Genomic DNA, 23,209 nt, shown 5'->3' on the forward strand with positions numbered 1-23,209 from the left:
ACAGGAACACAGAGACACATGTACCCTGACACACACACACACACACACACACACACACACAAAGAGATACATGCACCCAATCCACCATACAGACACACACACAAATACCAACACACAACACACACACACACAACACACACACAAACAACACACACACACAACACACACACAAACAACACACACACACAACACACAACACACCCACTTATGTGACAAGAGAGAGAAAAGACTCCAACCTTCATAGCAGGGGTCCGACTGGCTCAAGATGTTCTGGAAGCCTGTGAGAATGGTTTTCACAGCGCCCTGCGGAGGCCACGGGACACTTTTAAAACCCAGCCGTTCCAAACGCACACACAAAACAATCTGAGCCGTGATCATAACACAGCAAATGACAGTGACTCACAGAGTTTTAGGAGGACAAGTCCAGGAGATGGTCATTACAGGGCAGCACATTTCCACTTGACTTAACTTAGGACCAAATCACCGTGTAGAGTATGGTCTCACATAATGACACTGACATAATGACAGGGTTCCCTCTCTAAGCCAAATGTAAAATTCCCTGACTTTTCCCTGACAAAAATCCTAAAGTAAATGATGCTACAGTAAGCTAGGCAAACAGTGTGAGACTGGGTTATTATACACAGAGGGAAGAGATGGGTACGTACAGTACGTATATCCTCTAATCGAACTCTGGGGTAGACTGCAAATAAGCTAATTTCCCAAAAAGCTGCCATGTTTAGGACCTTTGGGCGGGGATCACATCAGCCAGCGGCAAGCGGCAAGCGTAACGCAACGCAGCGCTGAGACCATAATAAATTATCTCGTTCCTAAGCAACACAAACGGTACGATTTGAAAGTTGAACCAAGTTCAACGCTCAGCTTGTTCAACGCTAGCGTTAAGCCAGTGTTGCCATTGTTCCGCTGCCGAACCCTAGAGAACAATAGGAAACCTGCCGCTTGCTGCTGGCTAATGTGATCCCCGCCTTAAGGCGTCATGAGAGTTTACTCACTGCACCACTACTGTACCCCATGTGTTATTATGTAAAAGTGAGTCTACTAACCTGTTTGTAAAACAGTGTGATGTGTACACAAATCAACATGATATTGTATAATCTCTATATATGTGTGCATGCGTGTGTGTGTGTGTGTGTGTGTGTGTGTGTGTGTGTATTGGCATGCACAGACACATGTAAGGGAGAGTACGGACCTGCTTGTAGAGCAGCGCAGCGTTGCGGTGGTTGCGGCGCATGGCTGCCAGAAGGCTTTGCAGGACATGGCCGAGTACGTCGAGGTCGGGCGAGCCGGCAGCCAGCAGCTGCAACTCCATGGTGCAGATCTCTGGGAAGAGCAGCAGCCCACGGCCGGGGCCCTCGGCCAGCGCCGGCGGCCCAAACGCACATTCCCCCAGCGGGGACGCCTCCACCTTCACCCCTGGAGAAGACAAACACACCGACTTAGATACAAACACAGACACAGAAACAAACACAGACACAGACACAGACACAGACACAGACACAGAAACAAAACACAGACACAAAAACAAACACAGACACAGACACAGACAGACACACACAGACAGACACAGACAGGATTAGCCGAGGCTGGAGCTATGATGGAGTACACTTTCTATAGAGCCATACTGTAGGTAGTGCACACTTCCACTTCCAGCCCAGCTATTGAGATCTGCACCCTGCTGTAGTTCTCAGGCTCTCAGGAGCTCCAGGGCTGGGAGTGGCAGGCATGGGATTCCCCCCACATGATTTACTAGTGACCACACACAGCGGCGGCCACAGTGCCTCTAGGAGCCATTTCATTAACAACGGCCTCTCTCCCGCCCTCCTTCCTTCTTAAGATGTCTCTCTCTCTCTCTCTTTCTCTCCATCTTTGGCCATCAATCCATCTCTGTCTTTCGCTCTCTTTCCAATCTCTCAGTCTTACGCTCTCCATGTCTCTCTCTCTCTGTCTCTCTCTCAAATCAATCTCCCAATAGTAAATCAAATAGCAGCAGCACCAAGGCCCCATCTGAATTACAGCCATGAATGTGTGTGTGTGTGTGTGTGTGTGTGTGTGTGTGTGTGTGTGGTTGTGTGTGTGTGTGTGACTGATGATACAACACACAGAAAAAAGCTTTAAACAATTACCTTTCTCTAGCCAAATTTCTCTATTCAAATCCAATTTTTATTTTCTGTTCATCTATTTACATAGAGTCATTAACTATTCCTATTTACATTCACAGATTTCTCAACACAGCCAAAAGCCAGAGGCCCTAAAGCCCTGCAAATGCAAACGCTTTCCTTCGGGCTAATGCGGACTCCAGGAGGGCTAAAAGCCATGTGCACATGTACATGACATGCACAAGCCGTGTGAGATCCCAGCTAACTTGCTAATGGGTGTTCTGTAACATAATCAGATTCGCTGCTTACTGGAAGCCACGTCATATGACATGATTACTGGGTGGACGACATCTATTAAATTCCAGTGGCTTGAAATTTAAGTCATGCACAAGAGAGTTACAGTTGCCAGCACAGAGAATAGGAGTAGCTGTGGAGGTTATTGACAGAAGTTCTCACTGCTGGGTCAAAACCTGTCTGAACGATTTCTTCATTAAAACCAGGGGTCTCTAATCAATAACCTATCCATCAAGTGCTTTCTGGTTCGATGTATGGCACACATACCCTACCATGTTAGAAAATAACAAAAACAAATCACTGGCACCAAAACCTGACAACTAAAGGTGCGTCCACACCAGTGATGATAATTATAAAACCAACTGAAACGATTATAAACTCCCACACTGACCAAGGATAAGGAAAGGCTCTCCTCATGGTCATGTATGCATATTATATGTTCAAAATACGATGGATTATGATTGGCTGTCAGGTTTTTTTATCGTTATCAAAATCGTTCTGAACGCGATTCCCAAAGATATCATTCTTCATTTCGTTATAATTACAATATCTGGTTTAGACGTTCTAATTAACGACAGTGATGCTTAAAACTATAGTTGTTATTGTTATTGTTAACAGTGTGGATGGGCCTTATCTCCAGTCCAAACATGTAAGGGAACCCGAGAAAGACTGTCCATCAAGCAGCAGACATGTTATCATCAGCAACAGGAAAATAAGTGGAGTCACACCCACCTCCGTCCACCCACCACTTTCAACATACTGTATACCTTGGAAGAAAAAAAACGAAAAAAACTGATCGCTATGAAGACACAAAATGAATAAAATGATCTGTGTTCAGGTCACAGTGCGGTGGTGTGTGTGCTGTTGTGTGCGCAACTGAACTGTCAAAAGTTCCAAGTCACAAGATCGTACTCATAAGGCGGCGGTCTGCACCGGCCTTACCTCATTGCCGGGGCCAGGGAACAATGCGTGCATTCTGGAAGACTGGAGGGACATGGAATGTGGCCCATGTGACCACCGCCAGGGGGATCAGAGCCAGAGAAACATGCTGCACATCTATCTCTCCCTCCCTCTCTCTCTCTTGGTTTCCCTCTCTCTGCTTCTTGCTCACTCTCTCTCTATCCATCTCTCTCTATCCCTCTCTCTGCTTCTCGCTCTCTCTCATATACACACACCCCCTTTCTTTCTCTCTCTCTTCATCTCTCTACCTCTGGTTAGGTCGTCGTACTGATGTAACCCTGTGAGAATGTTTAAAAATTCTTGAATAAAGGAGTTTTAAACCTTTCCCTCTGTCTTACTCTCACACTCCCTTTCTCTCTCTCTCTCTCTCTCTCTCTCCCTGCCGATCTCCATCCCTCTGTCTTGTCTACCTGTCTACCCGTCAGACGGGAAACAGGCAGTGAGCTCACTGATGTCGTCTCTCAACGCCAACTCCACTCAACGTACAACCTTGTAAAGCAAAACAAATGGCATCAATCTACAACAATGCCAAGACAACTGCAACAACGGCAACATGTAGCCAACCACAAGACATTTTAAAGGTCTATTTCATTCAGCAGACAGATACTGAGCCACAGTCTTCATGGATGATGATCGTGTCTTATGCTGTGACTTCAGCTAACGAATACTGATAAATCAGGTTAAAGGCAGCCACTGAATGTTTGTATGATTGTGCACTCATAGAAAGCTTCAGATATCAAAATGAAATCCAACTACAATGAACAGAATCAGTATACCAGTATACTGAAGAGATTATGTAGATACGTTCTAACCAAACAACTGCTAATTAAAACCTTTTTTCAGTGCTTAAGTCCTGGTCATCCAAAATTAATTTGATGCACTATTCAAGTGGTAGTGTAATATCTGCCTATGGATGCCCTGTTCAATCGGTAGTGTAATTTGTCTTAGCTATCCAATGCATTCAGAGTGCAAGGTCCCAGAGGCTCAATTAATTTAGTAGCTACCTATCAACACGTCTGCTACACCTGACAGAAATTAAAATAGAACATTCTCTCAGTTCTTAAGGCTTCTCCAACACACTATTCCAGAACTGAGAAACCAAGACACATCTCACTTTTGACAAAATAGACTGTAAAACAGAGATCTATTCACTATGCAACTGGAATCACAATGGTTTAAAAACTGTGTCAGATTTACAGCTTCCTATTGTGGTAGGTGCAATAGTGAAATGTTAAATGTATTGGTTTTTGTTGCAGGTCTATTTTGGCACAGGTCTCATTTGGCCTCATCTAGTCAGTGATGCAATCTGAGAGAAAGTGGGAGAGGGAGAGGGAGAGAGAGGGAGAGGGAGAGGGAGAGAGAGAGAGAGAGAGGGGGAGAGGGAGAGGGAGAGGGAGAGGGAGAGGGAGAGGGAGAGGGAGAGGGAGAGAGAGAGAGAAGCTTTTGTTTCTCAACAACCTACGGCATCACGACGCACAGCGAACGCATTCAGCCAACGACATGCTCGCTAAAGCACTCCTGTGTGGCATTGCTCCAACAGAGGCCCGTGAGTCATCAGTCAGAGATGCAGATGCTCATTTTCACCTGGTTCAGCTGTGTGTTCTGTGGCAAACGAAGACAAACACCACTAATCTAGTGATCAATCCCTCCCACCACCACCGGGTTGCACTTATAATGCGCTACAAAACTGGGACATACTTAAAACGCACAAATGAGAACACTTTAAACTAGTCCCTCATGCTCCCCCTACTTCCATCAGCAGGTAAACAGAGAGAACAGAGCACATGAATAATAATAATAATAATAATAATAATAATAACAATATAAAGACCAGATCGGCTGAATACAGCTATACCTCAGTCTGGTAAGCATCACAGGACACACGCACACACACACACACACGCACACACGCACATACACCACACCCCTATCATGATAGTCTAAAGCGTGGCACAAAGCATATAATCATCACAACGCAAATCTTATTCCTATCGTACACTCTATGCCCGTCTCTGTTATTGAGCAATGCGCCAAGGGGTGTGGCAATTAACAACCTAAGGAGGGGTCTAGAGCATTACTGTATCTAAAAATCGCTATCTTACACTACCTAAAACGCATTACGCCACTGACCAAGAGAAACCTTGTCAGAAATCCATGGTGAGTTGTTTATATGTTATTTTAAGACCACAACTACACCCTGCTTCTCTCGTCCACAGGAACATGCACCAGCGCATGTCCATGCAAAACATTACAAATTACACGATTACAATGGGAAACATAATTATAATAAATATGTTACGAAATACGTAATATGAGTAGTTATTCACCATCATTTTGCAAATTGGTAATGACGGTTAAAAGTGATTAGGCGAGAGGCACATACAGTATGGAACACAGCTGAAGACGCACTGCCACAAGATGTAAGCAGCAACTCCTCTGCAGGATAAAAGTCCTGAAGTTTTTTATTCAGTCATTTGAACATTATTGGTTGCTTTTTTCAGGCTGTTTTCGATGGTAACCTACTGTATTGTCAATCAATAGTGAAAGTAACAGTGTATAAATGTTTTGTTGTTGACTACACCACGGTGAAGTTAGTTTCACTTTGCCAATGAGTTCAAATAATAGACAAGTGCAGATGCGTGTAGGCTATATACTCTGCTAGATTTTAGTTTAGTGGAATACCTGTTCAATACGGTCTCGCGTGCAAGCAGATTCCTTCAAATGTGACCATCAAAATACTGATGCGCTGTTTGAAGTCACGCTGCTTGCTGTTAATGGGAGAGGTCACTCTCATTGGTTTAAAGGATGTTACGCCCAAAACACACCCATGACTGATTAAGAAACATAAGGCCCACCTTCTTGCGCCATGCGCTGGACGTTTGATAACGTTTCATAACTAAACCACACCCAATGTGGACTGGACAAACCCTGAAATTTGTTTAAACTATTCGCCAGTGACCATGCGTTTTAGAACGCCAAAATATAGCCCCCAGAGACACACGCACACAAACACACACAGAGACACACAGAGACACACAGAGACACACACACCAGTGTGCCAGTAAAGCACTTGCCACCGTGACTCATCATGCAGCACAGAAAGCAAGCCTTTCAGCGAGCACAACATGCCCTGGGGCACAGCAGACAGGATGTTAAGCACAGTGGATGGGTCAGCTGGCCCTGGAAAGAGTTTTAGAGCAGAGCAGGTCTCTGTAACAGCAGCGTGACTTTCGTTTAACTCCCTGGCAGAAACACGACGCCAGATTTTACTTGTTCTGACAGCATCACTGCGATTACAACTCTACCTTCCTCTCCTCCCCCCCAGTCTGAAATGCCAAGACAGTGAGCACTACAGGCAATAATGAGACATGCTAAAATATAGATAGGGGGACAGATAGATCAATCAATAGATTAATCAAAAGATAAATACAGATAGATATTTTACTGATCCCAGAGGAAATGTAGTCATCCAGTAACATAATGACAGGCAATAGAATGTTAAACTGTGTCCTGCCTAGAGTGACAGCCGAGGTGAATTAGCCTAAGCCTAACTCTGGTACAATGCATCAAATGGCAACTGGCAATTACACTTATACATAGCCATATTCTACTGCTCTTTATACAGTTCTTACTGCGCATGCACTTATTTTTACTCCTCCTATAATGTTACTGGTACTACACTGCACATATCTGTCTATACGGTTCATACTGAATATCCATATTTATTTTGTTTTTTATAATACTGTTAATCCACTTTATATATCTATATCATTTTACTACTCTTATAATGTTACTGCTACTACACTGCACATATCTGTTGTTCATACATTGTTCATACTGTATATCTATTCTCCTCTTATAAGGTATATCTATTCTGCTCTTATAAGGCTACTGCTAATACAATTGCACATATTTATATTATATTTCATTTATGTTACTGTAAACCATACCACTTTCTTAACTGTATACTACTGTCTACGCTGCACTATATGTCTTATACTGTTTATATTGTACCAACTATCTATACTGTGTATACTGCATCACATTGCACTTTTTTGCACTTCAGGTTAGACGTAAATTGCATTTCGTAGTCTCTGTACTTGTACTTTGCGCAATGACAATAAAATTGAATCTAATCTAATAATCTAATAATACTATTATTATTATTATTATTATTATTATTATTATTATTATTATTATTAATAATAATAATAATAATAATAATAATAAAAATAGACAAAATGAACCACACACTAGCTCACGGTACATAACAACATGCAGAAACATAAGATACTAAAAATACCAAAGCACTAGTACAACCTCCCAGGTCTCCAGTACAGTCCTGTCCACTCCACTCCAGGATGCCACTAATAAGCGCTGACTGTGACTCAGATCCACATGGCTCTTCCTGTTCCTGGCTGGGCCACGCTGCTATGACTTGACAAGTCTCATTTCTGACCTTCACAATCAGGACCCCTGCTGACTGTGACTCACTCTGACCAGTGGACTTCCGTAAGCCTATGCAAGGTCGTTCAGCAGGGAGAGTGTGTTTGAGTGTTTGTGTGTGTTGTGTCTGTCTGTCTCTCTGTGTGTGTGTGTGTGTGTGTGTGTGTGTGTGTGTGTGTGTGTGTCTGTTTGTATGTGTGTGTGTGTGTGTGTCTGTCTCTCTGTGTGTGTGTGTGTGTGTGTGTGTGTATGTGTGTGTGTGTGTGTGTGTGTGTGTGTGTGCGTGTGTGTGTGTGTGCGTGTGTGCATAGCCATGGGGCGTTTCTGGCCTACCTTCGTCCTGCTGGGTCGAGTCCTCTGGGTTGCTCTCGCTGTCGGCCTCGTAGCCCTCCTCCTCACCTGGCAGTCGGGGCCCACACACCTGGGATTCGTCTGCGTCCTCAGACAGGTCGCCGCCCAAGGAAGGCACCTCCGCAGCGGCCTGGACCTTCTGAAACAGAGCGAGGGGGACAACATTAGAGTCATGGCAGATGAATGATGACCCCCCCCCCCCCACACACACACACACACACACTAAATGACAACATGTAGCATACATACTACATACCGTCTTACTCTGGACTCTTTCAGCTAATGTTCAGTTCGACAACCCCCGGTAGTCTGTAGTTCAGAATAAAATTTTGAGCCCTTCAGTGCGCTCGGAGAGAGTGAGAGAATGGAGGGATTATTTCTCCTTCTTAACCTGCTCCACCAAGCCTGCCAGGAATTTTTATCCGCGGAGTGCAAAGTCTTGTCCGGCCTGAGTTGTTGGCAAATCCAGCTCAGGAGAAACCGTAATGTCAATGCTATGAGCTTTCAAAAACTGAACCATTTTTCCAAAAGGCAACACAAAAATAATAGCAAAAAAAGAGAAGATGTTTGGTCATAAGATCCCATCAGCTGACCAATGGGACATAAACACTCTAGAAGTTCCCCAGAGGAGTTCAATCACTCGTGGTCTCTCCTTCCATTCGTCTCCTCCCCCCTCACACACTCCCTCTCCTCAATCATTCCCTCCCTACCTCTCTCCTATCCTCCTCTCTACAACTACCTCCCACTTTCTACCCCTCCTACCCACGGTCCTCCCACCTTCTCTCCCTCTCTCCTCCCCTCTCTTCCATCACTCATTCCTCTCTCCCTCTCTACTGCGATCCCTTGCTCACTTTCCCTCGCTTTTTCTCAGTTTCTTCCACCATCCCCCTCCTAACCCCCCCCCTCCCTCTCACACACACACACACACACACACACACACACACACACACAGACAGTCAAACACACACAGTCACAAACACACAGTCACACACAGTTTATCCGCTTATCTTTAGAAAGAGTTAATGGAGCTCTTCAACTCTAAGAGCAACAAATCATAACAGCAGGCCAACAAGGGAGGGAGGTTTCCAGAAAGTAAACCCTGCCAGCCATCCAGATCGGATCGCCGAGCCCTCCTCTCGGTCAGGCACCACCAAGCGTCGGTCACGCCTTTCCACCAAAGACCCAAAATAAGCTCCCATATTCAGCCACGTCTACCCTCTCACAGCGTAGCTCAGCTGAGCGCAGCCACCCGCCGCCCTGTCCCTTTTGAAGCCAGGATTACTGTAAATGCTACCTTCTTTATTCATATGTTCCTCTCCACTACAAAGAGAGAGTGAGAGAGGCGCTTTTATCTGCCTTTAGGCCGCAGACCTTGCCACGCGATGTTCCGGTTCTTTCCTCCGCTCTTCCTTGGTTCCTTAAGGCTACTTGGGCTTTAATAATGAACTGACAGTAGATGAAATGCTTTTTATGCTTTTTTTACAAACCAGAAAATCCCTTTAAATCCACAGTGAATAACTCTCCTTTAAGGCCATAACTTTGGTTAGACCATGGATGATTGTCAGCTTTCTGTAATCATTACCAAACACTGCAACTGTTATGAAAGTCCTGATCTATATCTCTCTCAAGACCCCATGACACAGACAGAAACACACATACACACAGTTACTTTTACTGTCCTTATCTTTACCCACACAGACAGGCACTGATATACTGGCTTCTTACTACCTCGTGGCATTGTATTATAGCCACACATTCTCAAAGCAAAACAGTTTGGCAACACACTTACCTAGAAATGAGAATTACCTTCTGATCTCATAATGTGACTTATCGGTAACTATATCAAAAGAGGAAGCAACTGTACAACTGTATCAACAAACAGGTCGTTTCTCACTTTCAGATGTACAATGAAACTGAGATGCAACTGAGGTACAAAAAAGACAATCTGATGCAGAACCTTTTCAATTAATATGCTTCTGGAGATGGGCTGTGATAGTTTGATTGTTTTGGTTTGGATCACAGACAAACAAAGAAATAAACAAATCTGTTTACATTTGTTTTCCTCCACTCGAGACTCACTCTCTCTGGTTTCTCCTCGGGGGCGTCGGGGCTGGAGCGGACCTGGGCCAGGGAGACACGGAGCAGCGCGTCAAACAGTGGCACGGCAAGGTCAGAGTTCACCACGCCCGATCGTGAGAGCTGGTCCCGGACCTCACGCAGCGTCTCATCCACCGACTGCAGCTACAGGGGGAGAGAGAGAGAGAGAATCAGTATGGAAACATAGGGCTTGAGAGGAAGTGGGGTCCCTGTTCTGAGCCACTCTAGCTCTAATAAGTAAAAGCACTAAGGATTGCTGATGATAATGGCATACAGATTCAAAAGAGAAGATGACCTGGATACAGGGCTATAGAGTCATATGACCATTCATATCTATACACATACAGTTAATATCATTTGGCATCTTCATCTTCAAAAAAAGTCTACAATAATTTCCTGTGTATTAGCCGCATAGCTGAAGACATTTTGCAAAATCAATGTATGAGTGGCTAATAGTTGGGAAATTGCGGTAACTAATTTATCATGATAAATCCATTTCAGTTGACGGTACGTGGTGCTGTGAGCAGCCTTACCTGCAGGGAGAGGTCAGGCTCAATCTTCTGCAGGGTGGTTGTGGTGCTGTGGAGGCAGATGGCCAGCAGGGCCTCCAGGAGCCGGATGCTCTGCAGAGACCACTCCTCCTCCAGCCTACGGGCAGGGTCCCTGGCCCCAGGGCCCTTAGTGTCCGCCTGGCCGCTTGCTGGAGGCTCTGGGGGGCCCGGCGGTTCCTGTGGTACGGCCTCCTCCAGATCGGTTGGTGCCGGGGTAGAGGTGGGTGTGAGGGTAGGTGTCGGTGTCGGAGTGGAGGAGTTAGGGTGGGACGGGCTGGCCTTGCCCTTGGCGTCGCGCTTCTTCTTGGGCTTGCCGCCGTCTTTGGTCTTGCAGGCGAGTTTCTGGATGACCATTGTCATGAGCCGCAGGCAGACCTCCAGGCCGCCCAGCCGGAAGAACTGCCTCTGGAAGGCCGGGCTGGCCAGGTAGACCCAGCGGCAGACGGACCAGACGTCGGCCGCCCGGCGCACCTGCTCCTTGGAGGGCAGCGCCACGCTCTCGGGCGACAAGCAGGGCAGCCGGCTGCCCAGGGGCTCGCTGGCCGTGCTGTCGTAGCCCGACGTGTCCTCTGAGTCGTTGGCCGAGTCCCGGTCCGAGTCGGCCTCCTTGCTCACACACAGGAAGGCCACACACAGGAAGAGGTTGATGGCGTTGAGCTGCGCTTCGCCTCTCTGCTGCCCGGCTCCTGCCGCCGCCGATCCGCCACCACCTCTTTTGCGCCTCGGATACGCCTCTTTCAGCCCCTCGTAGAACTTGCTGAGGCTCTGGGGGCCGTCCCCTCCTCCGCTCGCGGCGTCTCGGGACCCCACATCGTCCACCAGGCCCAGCACGGCATCTCTCTCCAGGGCCTCGGCCCGGTCACGCTCCTGCAGGGCGGTTGTCTCTGCCAGCTGCTCCCAGGTGCACAGGATGAGCGCTTCGAACACCTTGAGGGCCCAGGAGCGCGTGGCGTCCAGGTACACCAATTCCGTCACCTGGTTAAGCCCATTACAGCTCAGGAACAGGTCTCGCACCACGCGACTGTGAGGGGGGGACACATTTGGACTCCGGTTAAAAACAAGATAAAAGCACCAAAGCAGTTTGTCTGTCTTTTGCTCACAGCCAAGCAGAGCTTTCAATATCAAAAGCATCACCACATATCTGAAAACGTTCAAGAATAGAGTAACTGAAGTGTGACGTTCCGTTTCCATGACGCCAGAATCACTGGATCTAAACAAACTTTCAAAGTGGCTTAAGTAGCATTGAATGTAGACATGTGGCATAATTTCTAGCTAATAAATTGTTTTAAATGTAGGCTATAGCCATTTAAATGTGTTTTACCTGCTAGGCAGAAGCTTAGCCACAACACGGATTCCCTGGCAGGTGTAATAGAAAGAAACAAAATTCCAGTGGATATTTCACAGCTTCTCAAAGACTGGCAGCTGTTAAGAGTGACGTTTTTTGCCAAAAAAATAAAGCCAAGACACATCCGTGAATTTAAGGATTTTAACCGCACGCTGTGAAGTTACAGCACATGCAGGTCTTTTTTTCGGAGGAAACCCATGCTAAAATAAAACTCTGTAGTAGTCACAAATTTGATCGTGTTGGTATGAATGTTGTAGTATGTGATTCCTACTGTATAAAAAATGTCTTGGAAATGTTGTAAAATTATTGAATTAGATTAAGAAAGCCACCGCTATGGTGATTACTATGGTTAGATTGATTTGTTTAGATCCAGTGAAATTGCTGCCTTGACAACGCTATGTCATGGCTTCGGTAGTCTAGTTGGTGTTCATACTCCTCATAAATAATTTTCAACAGACTACAAAATATCGCTAAGGCGGAACCCAAGGCGTCGAAAATTGGCATTAAGGGTCAACAAAAATAAATTGTAAGTCAGCGCATCACCAAAATGAGTCTGAAGCCATTATTTTAAGGTAAAAAAATGACATAGCGTTGCTTTAAAAACGCAACAAAAGTAATACCAAAGTAATGGGGAGGGCCTTGCCTATTTTACTAAAGGTCTGATAATATGAAAATACGTTTTTTCTGTCTCAGTGTAGCACAGATTTGAATATCTAAAACATTATCTAATTTGTTTACTTTAAAACATCGCCATTGCACCACACACACACACACACACACACACACACACACACACACACACACACACACACACACACACACACACACACACACACACACACACACACACACACACACACACACACACACACACACACACACACACACACACACACACACACACACACACACACACACACACACACACACACGAAATGCCAGCCATGAATGCACCATTGCCCTTAAATCAAGCACATAAACAATTTTGCAGGCTTTCAAGAGCCAAGTGAGTTGCAATATGCTGTTAAGAGAGACGACAAATAAAAAGGTGACTGATGTCTCGGGAGGACGGGGGACGCTCCCCCTCGGTGAGCGCATTAGCAAAAGACGACACGCTCCAGCACTGTGGGAGCACCATTAGCCGAATAATTCATCCAAACGCCACGCCGATCAGGGAGGAGTACCCACTCAAAACGCAATCAAAACCGCCGCAAGGAAGAATTCAAATTGGATTTTGATAGTATTGTTGTTCTCTTCCTAACAACAATAAAACAACGGGAGAGCGAGAACCGTCGGTAAGATGGAGACTAAGGTCATACTGAATCTCTGGTGGGTCTTAAATGAAGCCAAAACGACATGAGACAGAAGATCTGACAGAGGAAGAGGCAGAAAGACTGAAGATTCAAGAGATTTTGGTCACTTTACTTGAGCCTTACTTCATGACTGACATAACATGACATATTTATGATATGGTTATGTTAAATATTTTATGGCAGATGTCAGACACATCATGATGGCTAATGTTCACTGATTTGACAATGTAATGTTACAAGTATCGATACGTAATTGTCATAACAAATGAATTATAGTGATATGACATTATATCACTGGGCACTGACTTATAACTATCTACGACAGCATAGAACATCTATATGTTCTATTGTATGTTCTTGTGTATGTATCTACATATACAATCCATGCCATGCCATGCAAAGATTATGAAATGGTAATGCTCGTGTTACTGTATGAAGCAGGGTTTAAATAAAATGTGAGAGGTTCAGGAGGAATTGATGTCGGTGTAACAAAACATAGTAGAGGCTAGAGAAAAAGAGACGGTCTTACCTTGACTTGAGAAGAACAGGTAGAGTCTGCAGGTAAACGAGTAGGACCTCCATGGGCAGACAGTGGGTGTGGTACGTGCATGCCTGGGTACAGGTGACGGAGACACCCAGCTGCTGGGCATGGTGTGCCAGCTCCACCCCGCGCTGCAGCACAGGGCTGAAGATGTGGGTGTAGAGTTGCCACTGCACCACCGCGTTGCCCCTTAATGTGAGCTGGCACAGGTGCCCGGCGATCTGCTGGCTCAGATGCCAGTCCTCGCCAAACACCAGCTCCTGGTAGGCCTTCAGGGCGTCCCACTTCCACAGCATGTCCTCGGCCGCCCCGCTGGGCAGGATGCCCTTGGAGCGGTAAGAGAGGTTGGGGGAGGTGGCGCCGGTGGCCGTGGGTGCGGACTCGGGTTGGCAGCTCTGCAGCGTCTCCTCCAAGCCAGGCAGCTGACTGCTGTCGAGGGTGCAGATGTTGCAGGAGGCCAGCTTGGCCTTCTCGGAGGGCTGGCTGCCCCCCAGCTGCTCCAGCACGAGCCGGCCGAGGACGCTGAGCACGTGCGACTGGTAGCTGCGGAGCCCGGGCGCCTGGAAGGCCTGGAGCAGCGGCTCCACCACGGAGCGAGGGTCCATGCAGCAGCAGATGCCCACGGCCTGCATGCCCGCCAGCACCTGCAGCACGGTGGGGCCGGTGGGCGAGAGCCGCTGGAGCAGCCGCAGGCACTGGTGGGCGCAGGCGGCCAGGCAGCAGCAGCGCTCCGGGTAGCGCACCTCGCCATCGGCCTCCTCCTCGAAGGGGTTGCGGCGGGCGGCCTGCTTGAAGGCGGCGACGGGCAGACCGGTGAGGTCGCGGTGGTGGTGCAGGAAGTGCGAGTACTCGCAGCGGCGGTGCCGGCGCCGGGTGCACACCGTCTGGTGCAGCTGCTCGGACTTGGCCTTCTTGACGGCGCCGAGGATCTTGAGCATGCTGGCCACCAGGCCCCGCAGCCGCTCCGACGCCTCGGCGCCCAGCTCCGCGCTGACGTTGACGCTGTCCCGCCCGGCGCCCAGACCCTCCAGTCTCAGAGCTGTGGCCTCGAATAGGTCCAGCCCTCGGTGCTGCACGAACTCGTGGACTAGCTCCAGCGCCTGGCTGAAGAAGAAGGGGTTGGGGGCCGAGGCCTGGAGGCAACTGAGCAGCACCTGGAGGACCCCCTCCAGCAGCTCGGGCAGGAGCAGTGCCCGGTGGCGGTACCGTGAGAAGGAGAAGTCCTCCTGGACCTCCTGCAGGGTCTTCTTGGGGCGCGGGGCGAACGGGTCAGCCTGCCGCTCCAGGCAGCTGCGGATCTTGAGCGTGGCGCGGAGGAGGTCCGTCAGGCTGCGGCGCAGGTTGTCCGGCAGCGCCTCGCTCTGCCCGACGTCCACGAACATCAAGTGCAGGATGGTGCGCAGGAGCATCCGCTGGACCAGAGCAATGGGCTCCTCCGTCCAGCCCCCTGCCAGTTCATCGATGCCACCGCCACTACCACCGCCTCCTCCTCCTACACCACCTCCATCTCCTGGACCACAGCAGTCGCCAAACTCCGTGAGGATCTCTGTGAGTGTTGGCACCACCACCACGGCCAGGCCCGGGTTGTGGTTTATGGACATGTCGAATTTGCACACCTTCTCCAGCAGGGAGAGCAAGACGTGGCAGAGGTCGAAGGGCGAGTTCTCCATGCGGTTGAAGATGGAGAGGGCTGTGGGGTCCATCAATACCTCGCTGTCCAGCCCCTGCGGCCCAAAGAGCCTGGGGTGAGGTTGCGAACGCTCGAGCGTGTTCATGCCGTCGGCGTTGAGGTTTCGCTGGATTACAGCTGCCTGCTGAGGCTGTGGAATTAGGGCGTCTGATTGGTGGTACTGGCAGCTAACTCGGAGTGTGGAGCCGTGTGACCGGCGGTGCTTGGACCCCGGAGCGGGGACCTTGTCGTCAGAGTTCCCAGCTTCCGAGTCCGAGGTGGAGAGCTGGGACTTTCGTGCATCCCTCACCGAGTAGCGCTGGGCGGTCCGCCGTGACCGACGCGATTTCCAACTGCCGGACAAACGCTTGCCGGAGTTCTGAGCATCGGAACCGGCCTTCTCCTGCCCAGCCTTCAGAGGGACGGTTCTGCCCTCCCGGCTAAGGAACACTTCCAACAGTGAAGGCAGGGTGAAATCTAAAAACACAAAACATACACACACAAAATCTGGTTTATACATAATATACACATTAATACCTTATTTTCCAAGACAACATAATAATAAAACAAGTTTGAAGTTGGGTTTTTAATTAAATGAACCATGTTGTCCATCCGTTTCTCTGGGCTGTGAGAATCATGTTACTTTAGTCAAAGAACCCTCCATTCGCTTTTCTTTCCAAAATGAGACATTTTCAAGTGATCCCAAATGGTGTTGTATTTACATAGAAGTCTATAAATGGACTTTCAATCGATATACCATCTGTGTGTTGTATTTTCATGCTAAGACCTATAATTCAACTCAGCAAAAAAACAGCATCTAGCCTGCTTAGACATGTTTAGATTAAGCACACAAACAAGAGCATCGATGAAGGATCCAATAAAGCAGCAATTTAGCGAGCCCATGCTAGAAAAGATTAGCAAGTCCCCACTAAATACTCACGGGCCCAAGGTCAGTCGGTCGAGGCATCCACCCCTCTGTTTTTGAAGCCATTTTTATTTTCCCTTCACTACAATCTCTAACTATTCATTAGGAACCGTGGACCACAGTTGTATGAGGAATTATAAAAAGCCATCATGGATCAAGTTGCGCCAGTGAATTACACACCATTAGCTTGGCCAACCAGCACACATCTTTTATTGAGCAACTAAATTAGTCAGGAGTGTCCTCACTGAGGCACAGAGATACATAATGTATAACAGCTTCTCATTTACGCCCTGTAAGCTAATCAAGCAGCACGGCATGGCACAGCACAGCACAGCCCCACACAGCACACAATTCATTATTCCATCGCTTATTTTTAGAAAACTGCTGTCAATAGTTAAGGTCCTGTTAATTTACCCCAGTCAACTAGCAAGTAAAAGTTTTTTTTTTCAATCACATGCATCACTTACATCTATATCTATGAAGGAAAACAAAATAGTGGAATAAAGAATGAAACTAAGACAAGGAAAAAAAAAGAACAGGACTAAGAATAAGAGTAAGACTAAAGACTAAGACTAACACCGTAGTATTATCCAGGTATTCCCATAAGGGCACAGCAGTGATGTGAACTGACCTGGGGCCTTTTCTTCTTGCACGGGGATCTTCCAGACAAGTGGCAGCAGCGACAGCAGTAGGGTCAGCAGCTCCTCTCGACAGGTCAGCTCCTACACAGAGGATAAGAGAGAGACACACACTCAGTCTTTCTGGACGATCTCTGAAGAACACAGCCTTACAGGGGCCTCACAGAATCATCAAAATCTATAGTCGTCTCCCCCAGGCTTGAAAAAGGGAAAAAATCAGTGCCTGAAGTTATCAGACATTTTCAAAGCTATATATAACTATCTAGTTTTAATTCTTAAAATGTCTAAGAGCAGGCCTTAATTAATTCCGGCACAGTGCCTGAGAACACCGGAGTCTCCCAGGGTAGTGAAATCCATTGTCCATTTGCCTTAGCCCAACACTGCTCACCCCCTTTAAGTTAGCTTAAAGCTGTAAGCTGTAGAAAGAGAATGCTATGCATCAGTGGGTCAAAAACCAAACTCCTCGAAAGCTTTTTCCCGGATTTCCTCAGACCAATCTCAACTTGTTGGCGAACTGGCTGAAGTAGACATGTTGTGTGGAAGCACATCCCCCTAAATACCGGCTCCACCCTGCAGCGCCGGAGCACGCCAGCATTCCTCACAGGCTGGAGAGAAACGGCTCCTGGATGTGTGAATTAAAAGCAAATACAGGGGCCTTGCCAGCAACCTCACGTGACCCCAGGTAAACAAGGGCCCTGGCAACATCCACTCATCAAATTGTTCATGTTCTCAGGGATTAAGACCTAGGCCTACACAGTTCATGCTTAAAACTGGGAACATTTTTGTGCCTGAAATTATCAGATTCAATTACATAATCATCTTTTCCAATCTTAAACAGCCTGGACCATGCCTGAATTTTGGCACAGTGCCTGGGAACTTTAAGCCCTGTATTCTTTTTCAGTATGCTGGTTCAACATGTTGGTTCCATTCTGATTGGTATTGCCATGACCTTTGTAATCACAAAAAAACAGCAATAACATTCACTTTACTCTACGCTATTTTCCTTAAAGAAAAATAGAAAAGCTCATCAGATTTGGCCATCCATGGCGGCAAAATCCGAGGGCGTATTGGAGAGATCTCACTGCGGCAGGACTGAAAGACCAAGACTGCAGTCATTCATTTAGACTTGCACTTCTCATGCATCTACAACAGAAGTCATTTATTTGATCACCACCAAACCAAAGCAGCACACAGTGGTCATCATGGCCCGGTTTCCCATACGGATTAAGCCTAGTCCTAGACTAAAAGAACAACAATGAAAATATCCACTGTAAAAGACTTCGAGTCTATGAATGGGGTTAATCCATCCAGGTACAGAAAACAAGCCTCATATCAGTTTCAGGAACCTGTGCCAGTATTTGTTCATATAAGCCCGGTGTGAATACGTTCCTGGTTGTGTCAATGGGCGACTCACGCCTGACATACAACATAGCAGTCGAGAGCAAACAGTACAGTAGCAGGAATAAAATCAACAGATGAAAAAGGGCTACAGGACTCCGAACCCAGCTGAGCTATTGGCAGCGTGTGCTAATGGGTGAATGCACAGCCAGATAGCTCTTTTAAAAGGCTTGATTTGTGTGTGGACGCACTGCATACTGGAAGATACTGGGGACTAACAAGGCGGGAGAGAGGATGGAACAGAGGATGCTCTCTTAAGCATCAATGGAGCCGATTAACATGCTCTGATCCATTAAATTGGAAATTTTCATCTAACAAATCTCTGCCAAAACACAATTTACTTAACTTCCCTCATCAAAGATGAAATAATTTTTTTTGGCGTTAACTAAAAAGAGAGAGCTGTGTTTGGTTGGAACGTAGAGGAGTTTAATTTGAGCATATCTGAATGAATAAAATCAGTCATGCAATTTCTCTCAGGCAAACTAACCCAGACAGAAATCAAGACAAATCGACAGTCATCATAAGAGCCACCCCTCTTAACACCACCACATCCCTTCAAACAGCCTACCTGTTTTTTTTTTTTTAATTATTATCATTCCATGTCAAACCTAAGAACACAGGGAAAAGCCACAGGTATAGCTTTGAAATGATAAATAAAAGGCGAATGGCTAAGGCTTCTTCCTTACTCTTCCTGACTCTCCCTTTTCTTTTCTCTCTCTCTACTCTCTTCTCTTTCTTTCTCTCTCTTCTCTTACTCTCGCTCTCTTTCTCTCTCTCTCCCAGTGTTACTGATATTTAGCATGTGTATTTCTGACCATGGCAGCATAAGAAAAGGCCTCTGTGGTGGACCTGCTGTGGATTTGTCTGTCACTCATCACCCCCTGGAGGAGAGTCAAATACCACCTGCAGGTGAGTTCCAAGCAAAACATTAAGATGGCCTGATCCCATCAGCTGCTTCCACTTCTCTCCTCTGGGTCTTCATGATGACGAGTGAAAAGCGAGTTCTTTATCCCAAATCTAATCCCTCATCTTGACCATTACTGACAGCAAATGCATGGAAAATGTGTTCAGGGACCAAAAATGGAGGCATTCTGTTTTCATGTTGTCTTTTTATCCCCCAAGAGCTGCCTACGTCTATGTCATGTTGCCAGGGTTTGTGGACATTCTGGTCCCTTGTGCCCCCAGCATATCTGGTGCCTTGATCTACCAATTCCGGCCGGGCTTGCAGTGGCAGGCCGTTTGCAAATTGCATGGCGGAGGTACGTCCCAAGACTCAATCAAGCTGCCATGGGAACCGCCTTGACAACTGAGGTGTCAACAGCTCCTGATGGATGACAACAACGTAGGGGACCTACTCGACAAAGACGACAGTCCTGCGGTCATGGGGGGTTTTCAGCTTCTCACTGTGGCTAAGGGCATCACAGAGGCAAGAACAAGGCTCAGAAAACATCTGCGGGGAATGCAATGCAATCTAAATGCAAAATAATCGAGAGAGAGAGAGAGAGAGAGAGAGAGAGAGAGAGAGAGGTCCGTCACTCAGAAGTGTGCAGGGATTAGTGGAGGTCTCAGCGGAGTGTTTGCATGAAGTGCACTGAATCAAAACCTATTACCATTTCACTGTGATCAGAGCAGAAAATCAATTTGTGGGTTTAGGTGTTTCTGCGTAAGAACATGAGGGGATTAAGCCGAGTTGACACAAAGTCGGGCTGATGAGGTGAATCAGAACGTCCATCCGTCTCTGTGAGAAGTCACTCTCCAGGGTGAGAATGAGAATGTGTGCATGTGCACATAGAGTGTGTGTTTGTCTATGTGTATGTGATAGGGCTGTCACTTTACCTTTGAAAATGGATTGCACAATCGATTGAACCAACCAACACAAGTTTGTGTGTATGTATGTGTGTATATGTGTGTGTGTGTGTGTCTCTACACATGAGAGTATGGGTGTGTATAGGTGTGTATGCATGCGTGTGTGTGTGTGTTCGCTGGTACTGGTGATTAGGTATATTATGTACGGTATGCTATGCATTAGCATAACTGCTAACCGGGTAAAGTAGTTACCACACAGGAAAGGTCATCAGTGTGAATGCGCTCCTACCTGGTCTATGATGGAGTCCAGGGTGCTGAGGAGCAGGAAGCCGCGTCCTCGGACCAGGTACTCCCCCAACGCCACCATGTGGCTCTCCTCCTCCTCATCCTCCCGCGTTTCCGACCGCTGGGCCACCGTACTGCACAGCTGCAGCACGTCCGTCAGGAACTCCCGCGCCAGCGTGTTACTGGCCCCGCTCATATCCGAGCTGGAATATGCACGCACGCACACACACGACACACAGGCGCACACACACACACACACACACACACACACACACACACACACACACACACACAGGCGCACACACAGGCGCACACACAGGCGCACACACACGCGCGCACACACGCGCGCACACACACACACGCGCGCACACACACACACACACACACACACGACACACAGGCGCACACACACACACACACACACACACACACACAGGCGCACACACAGGCGCACACACAGGCGCGCGCACACACACACACACACACACACACACACAGGCACGCGCACACACACACACACACACAGGCGCACACACACACACAGGCACGCGCACACGCACACACACACACAGGCGTACAAAGAGAGAGGAAGGGTAGGACAATTAACACATACACACACAGGGAGGAAGGGGATAACAATAATCACACAAACGCACAAACACACACGCACATAGACACACACACACACACACACACACACACACACACATCAGAAGTTAGCGCCACATGCCTTATCTTTCATGGTTTCTTATCAACATTTTTAACATAGGAAGGGGATTGGCCAATGACTTGAGAAAGTATCTGCCAAAATACAAATGCTCACAATTAAATCCATCATAGAGTGAGGAAGAGTCTAGTTCTTGCAAAATGTTTCATACCTCTAAGGTCATATCTTAATCTATGTTTATCACCATGCACATTTTTTTCTGTGGTAGAATGGCACTGCGTGTGGCTCAGACCAAGGTTACGCAGGGAGTTCCTCACTGGCACGCCTCCACTGCCCTCACTGTTTCAGAGGGACAGCCCAAACTTCTCGAGAGGAAGTCAACACGAAACCAAACCAAACTGAGAAAAATAATCTGAAACTGACCTTTTGAAAAAGCAATACAGAAGAATTTCTTCTAGAAACCTCTCTCTACTTTGCATGTACAGTACACACTCTGCATCTACTTTTTACTCAGGCACAACTCTGCACAAAACAAAACACACAGAACAACGACAGCAGCAGCAGCAGCAGCAGCATCAATGAAAACTGGTATCCAAGTCCCCAATGGAGGGGGGGGCAGCAAGGGAGAGCAGCAAGACATCAACGGAGGAAGATTACCTTGCTGCAAACCAGGAACCTCCTGACTGCTGATGTAACAGATGTAGCCTAATGCATTTCAAAGCTTAGGCATTCACATCTCTAGTGTTGGTCATGCAGTAATGTAATCAAAAGCGCAAAAGACACAACAGGGATCCTGTTCAGGGAAGGCCACTGGGACCTTGGATGTGTAACCGAAGGTTACGCAAAATTACCCTCTTCACAGATGGACCCTTGACAAGTTTGTAATGATTAGAACTTGAGCCCAATATAAAATGGTCAACATTTAAATAGATCACTGCCTCAGACACCTACATTCCTTGATTCAATGTCTCTCTTTCTAAAATTACATATAAAACATAGCAGAGCCATGGCAGGATCGGAATGAAGAAGCAGCTTGTTGTCTGGTTGTTAGAGCACCAATTCCTTGGGCCATCAAGGAAAACACTAAATCCTCAGAAGGCTTGGAGTCAATTTCTTCAAGACAAATCAAATACCACACCATTCCAATAGAAAAGGACCGCACCAACTCAAAAAAACTTACTGAAAAAAAAAAGTCATTATTTTGGTGCACATGTGGAAATAACACGTTTTGTCCAATAAGATATTGTACCTTCTAAAAAAAGTTTGACGTGCCTTCTGAAAGTGCAACCGATTAACAACAGTAACCAGATATTTAATTCTCCAACAAATCAACTTAAGTACATTCAATAACTGTGGTTTTGGTGCAGATGATGGTAGACTATAACCTGACTCCGCCAGATGGATTTGCTCCGCATATCCATCTGGGAACTTTTCATTGAAGAACTTTTGGGAAGGGGCGTAAATACTGGTTAGCTGATTGGATAAACCATCTGTCTATCATTACCTTTGTTGGTTATCGACGGGCCAAATCAACCAATTAGATGAACAAAGTGTTCTTCTAATGCCTTCGTTTAACATACAATTAAGTTAGGTAACGTGACTAACGTTAAGATGTTTTAACTTACCATTTGTATGTGACATGAACCTAATCAACGACAATTCCCATCAAGTTTTCACGGTAGGCCCTACACTTCTGAAGAAAGTATATTCCTCCATTGTGAACTGGAATCAGCCGTGGAGGATGTCTGTGTCTTTCATTCCTCCCAGCTGCATGGCTGAGACTCATAGCTTCACAGCTTACCCAGGAAT

At 46.9% G+C, this 23,209-nt stretch overlaps 1 protein-coding gene across 6 annotated transcripts in view; it reads right to left on the reverse strand.

Annotated features, from left to right (window-relative positions):
• The window catches only part of lyst (lysosomal trafficking regulator), a 113,689-nt gene that overhangs the window by 63,837 nt on the left and 26,643 nt on the right, over positions 1-23,209 (reverse strand). For 4 of the 6 annotated variants that reach the window (XM_076285518.1, XM_076285515.1, XM_076285519.1 and 1 more), the window contains 8 exons: positions 20,738-20,936; positions 17,238-17,328; positions 14,001-16,158; positions 10,796-11,834; positions 10,218-10,406; positions 8,148-8,304; positions 1,208-1,431; positions 237-303 (listed from right to left, as the gene is read on the reverse strand). In XM_076285518.1, coding sequence (XP_076141633.1) covers positions 237-303; positions 1,208-1,431; positions 8,148-8,304; positions 10,218-10,406; positions 10,796-11,834; positions 14,001-16,158; positions 17,238-17,328; positions 20,738-20,936 — 4,124 coding nt within the window. The remainder of the gene's footprint in view (positions 1-236; positions 304-1,207; positions 1,432-8,147; positions 8,305-10,217; positions 10,407-10,795; positions 11,835-14,000; positions 16,159-17,237; positions 17,329-20,737; positions 20,937-23,209) is intronic. The other 2 variants (XM_076285517.1, XM_076285520.1) reach the window with 1 other exon arrangement.

The sequence above is a fragment of the Alosa pseudoharengus genome, unplaced genomic scaffold (genome assembly GCF_046254945.1).
Source record: "Alosa pseudoharengus isolate Yale_2024_CS ecotype anadromous, Long Island Sound unplaced genomic scaffold, YU_APseudo_1.1 YU_APseudo_1.1_scf_15, whole genome shotgun sequence".
Classification (NCBI taxonomy): Eukaryota; Metazoa; Chordata; class Actinopteri; order Clupeiformes; family Clupeidae; genus Alosa; species Alosa pseudoharengus.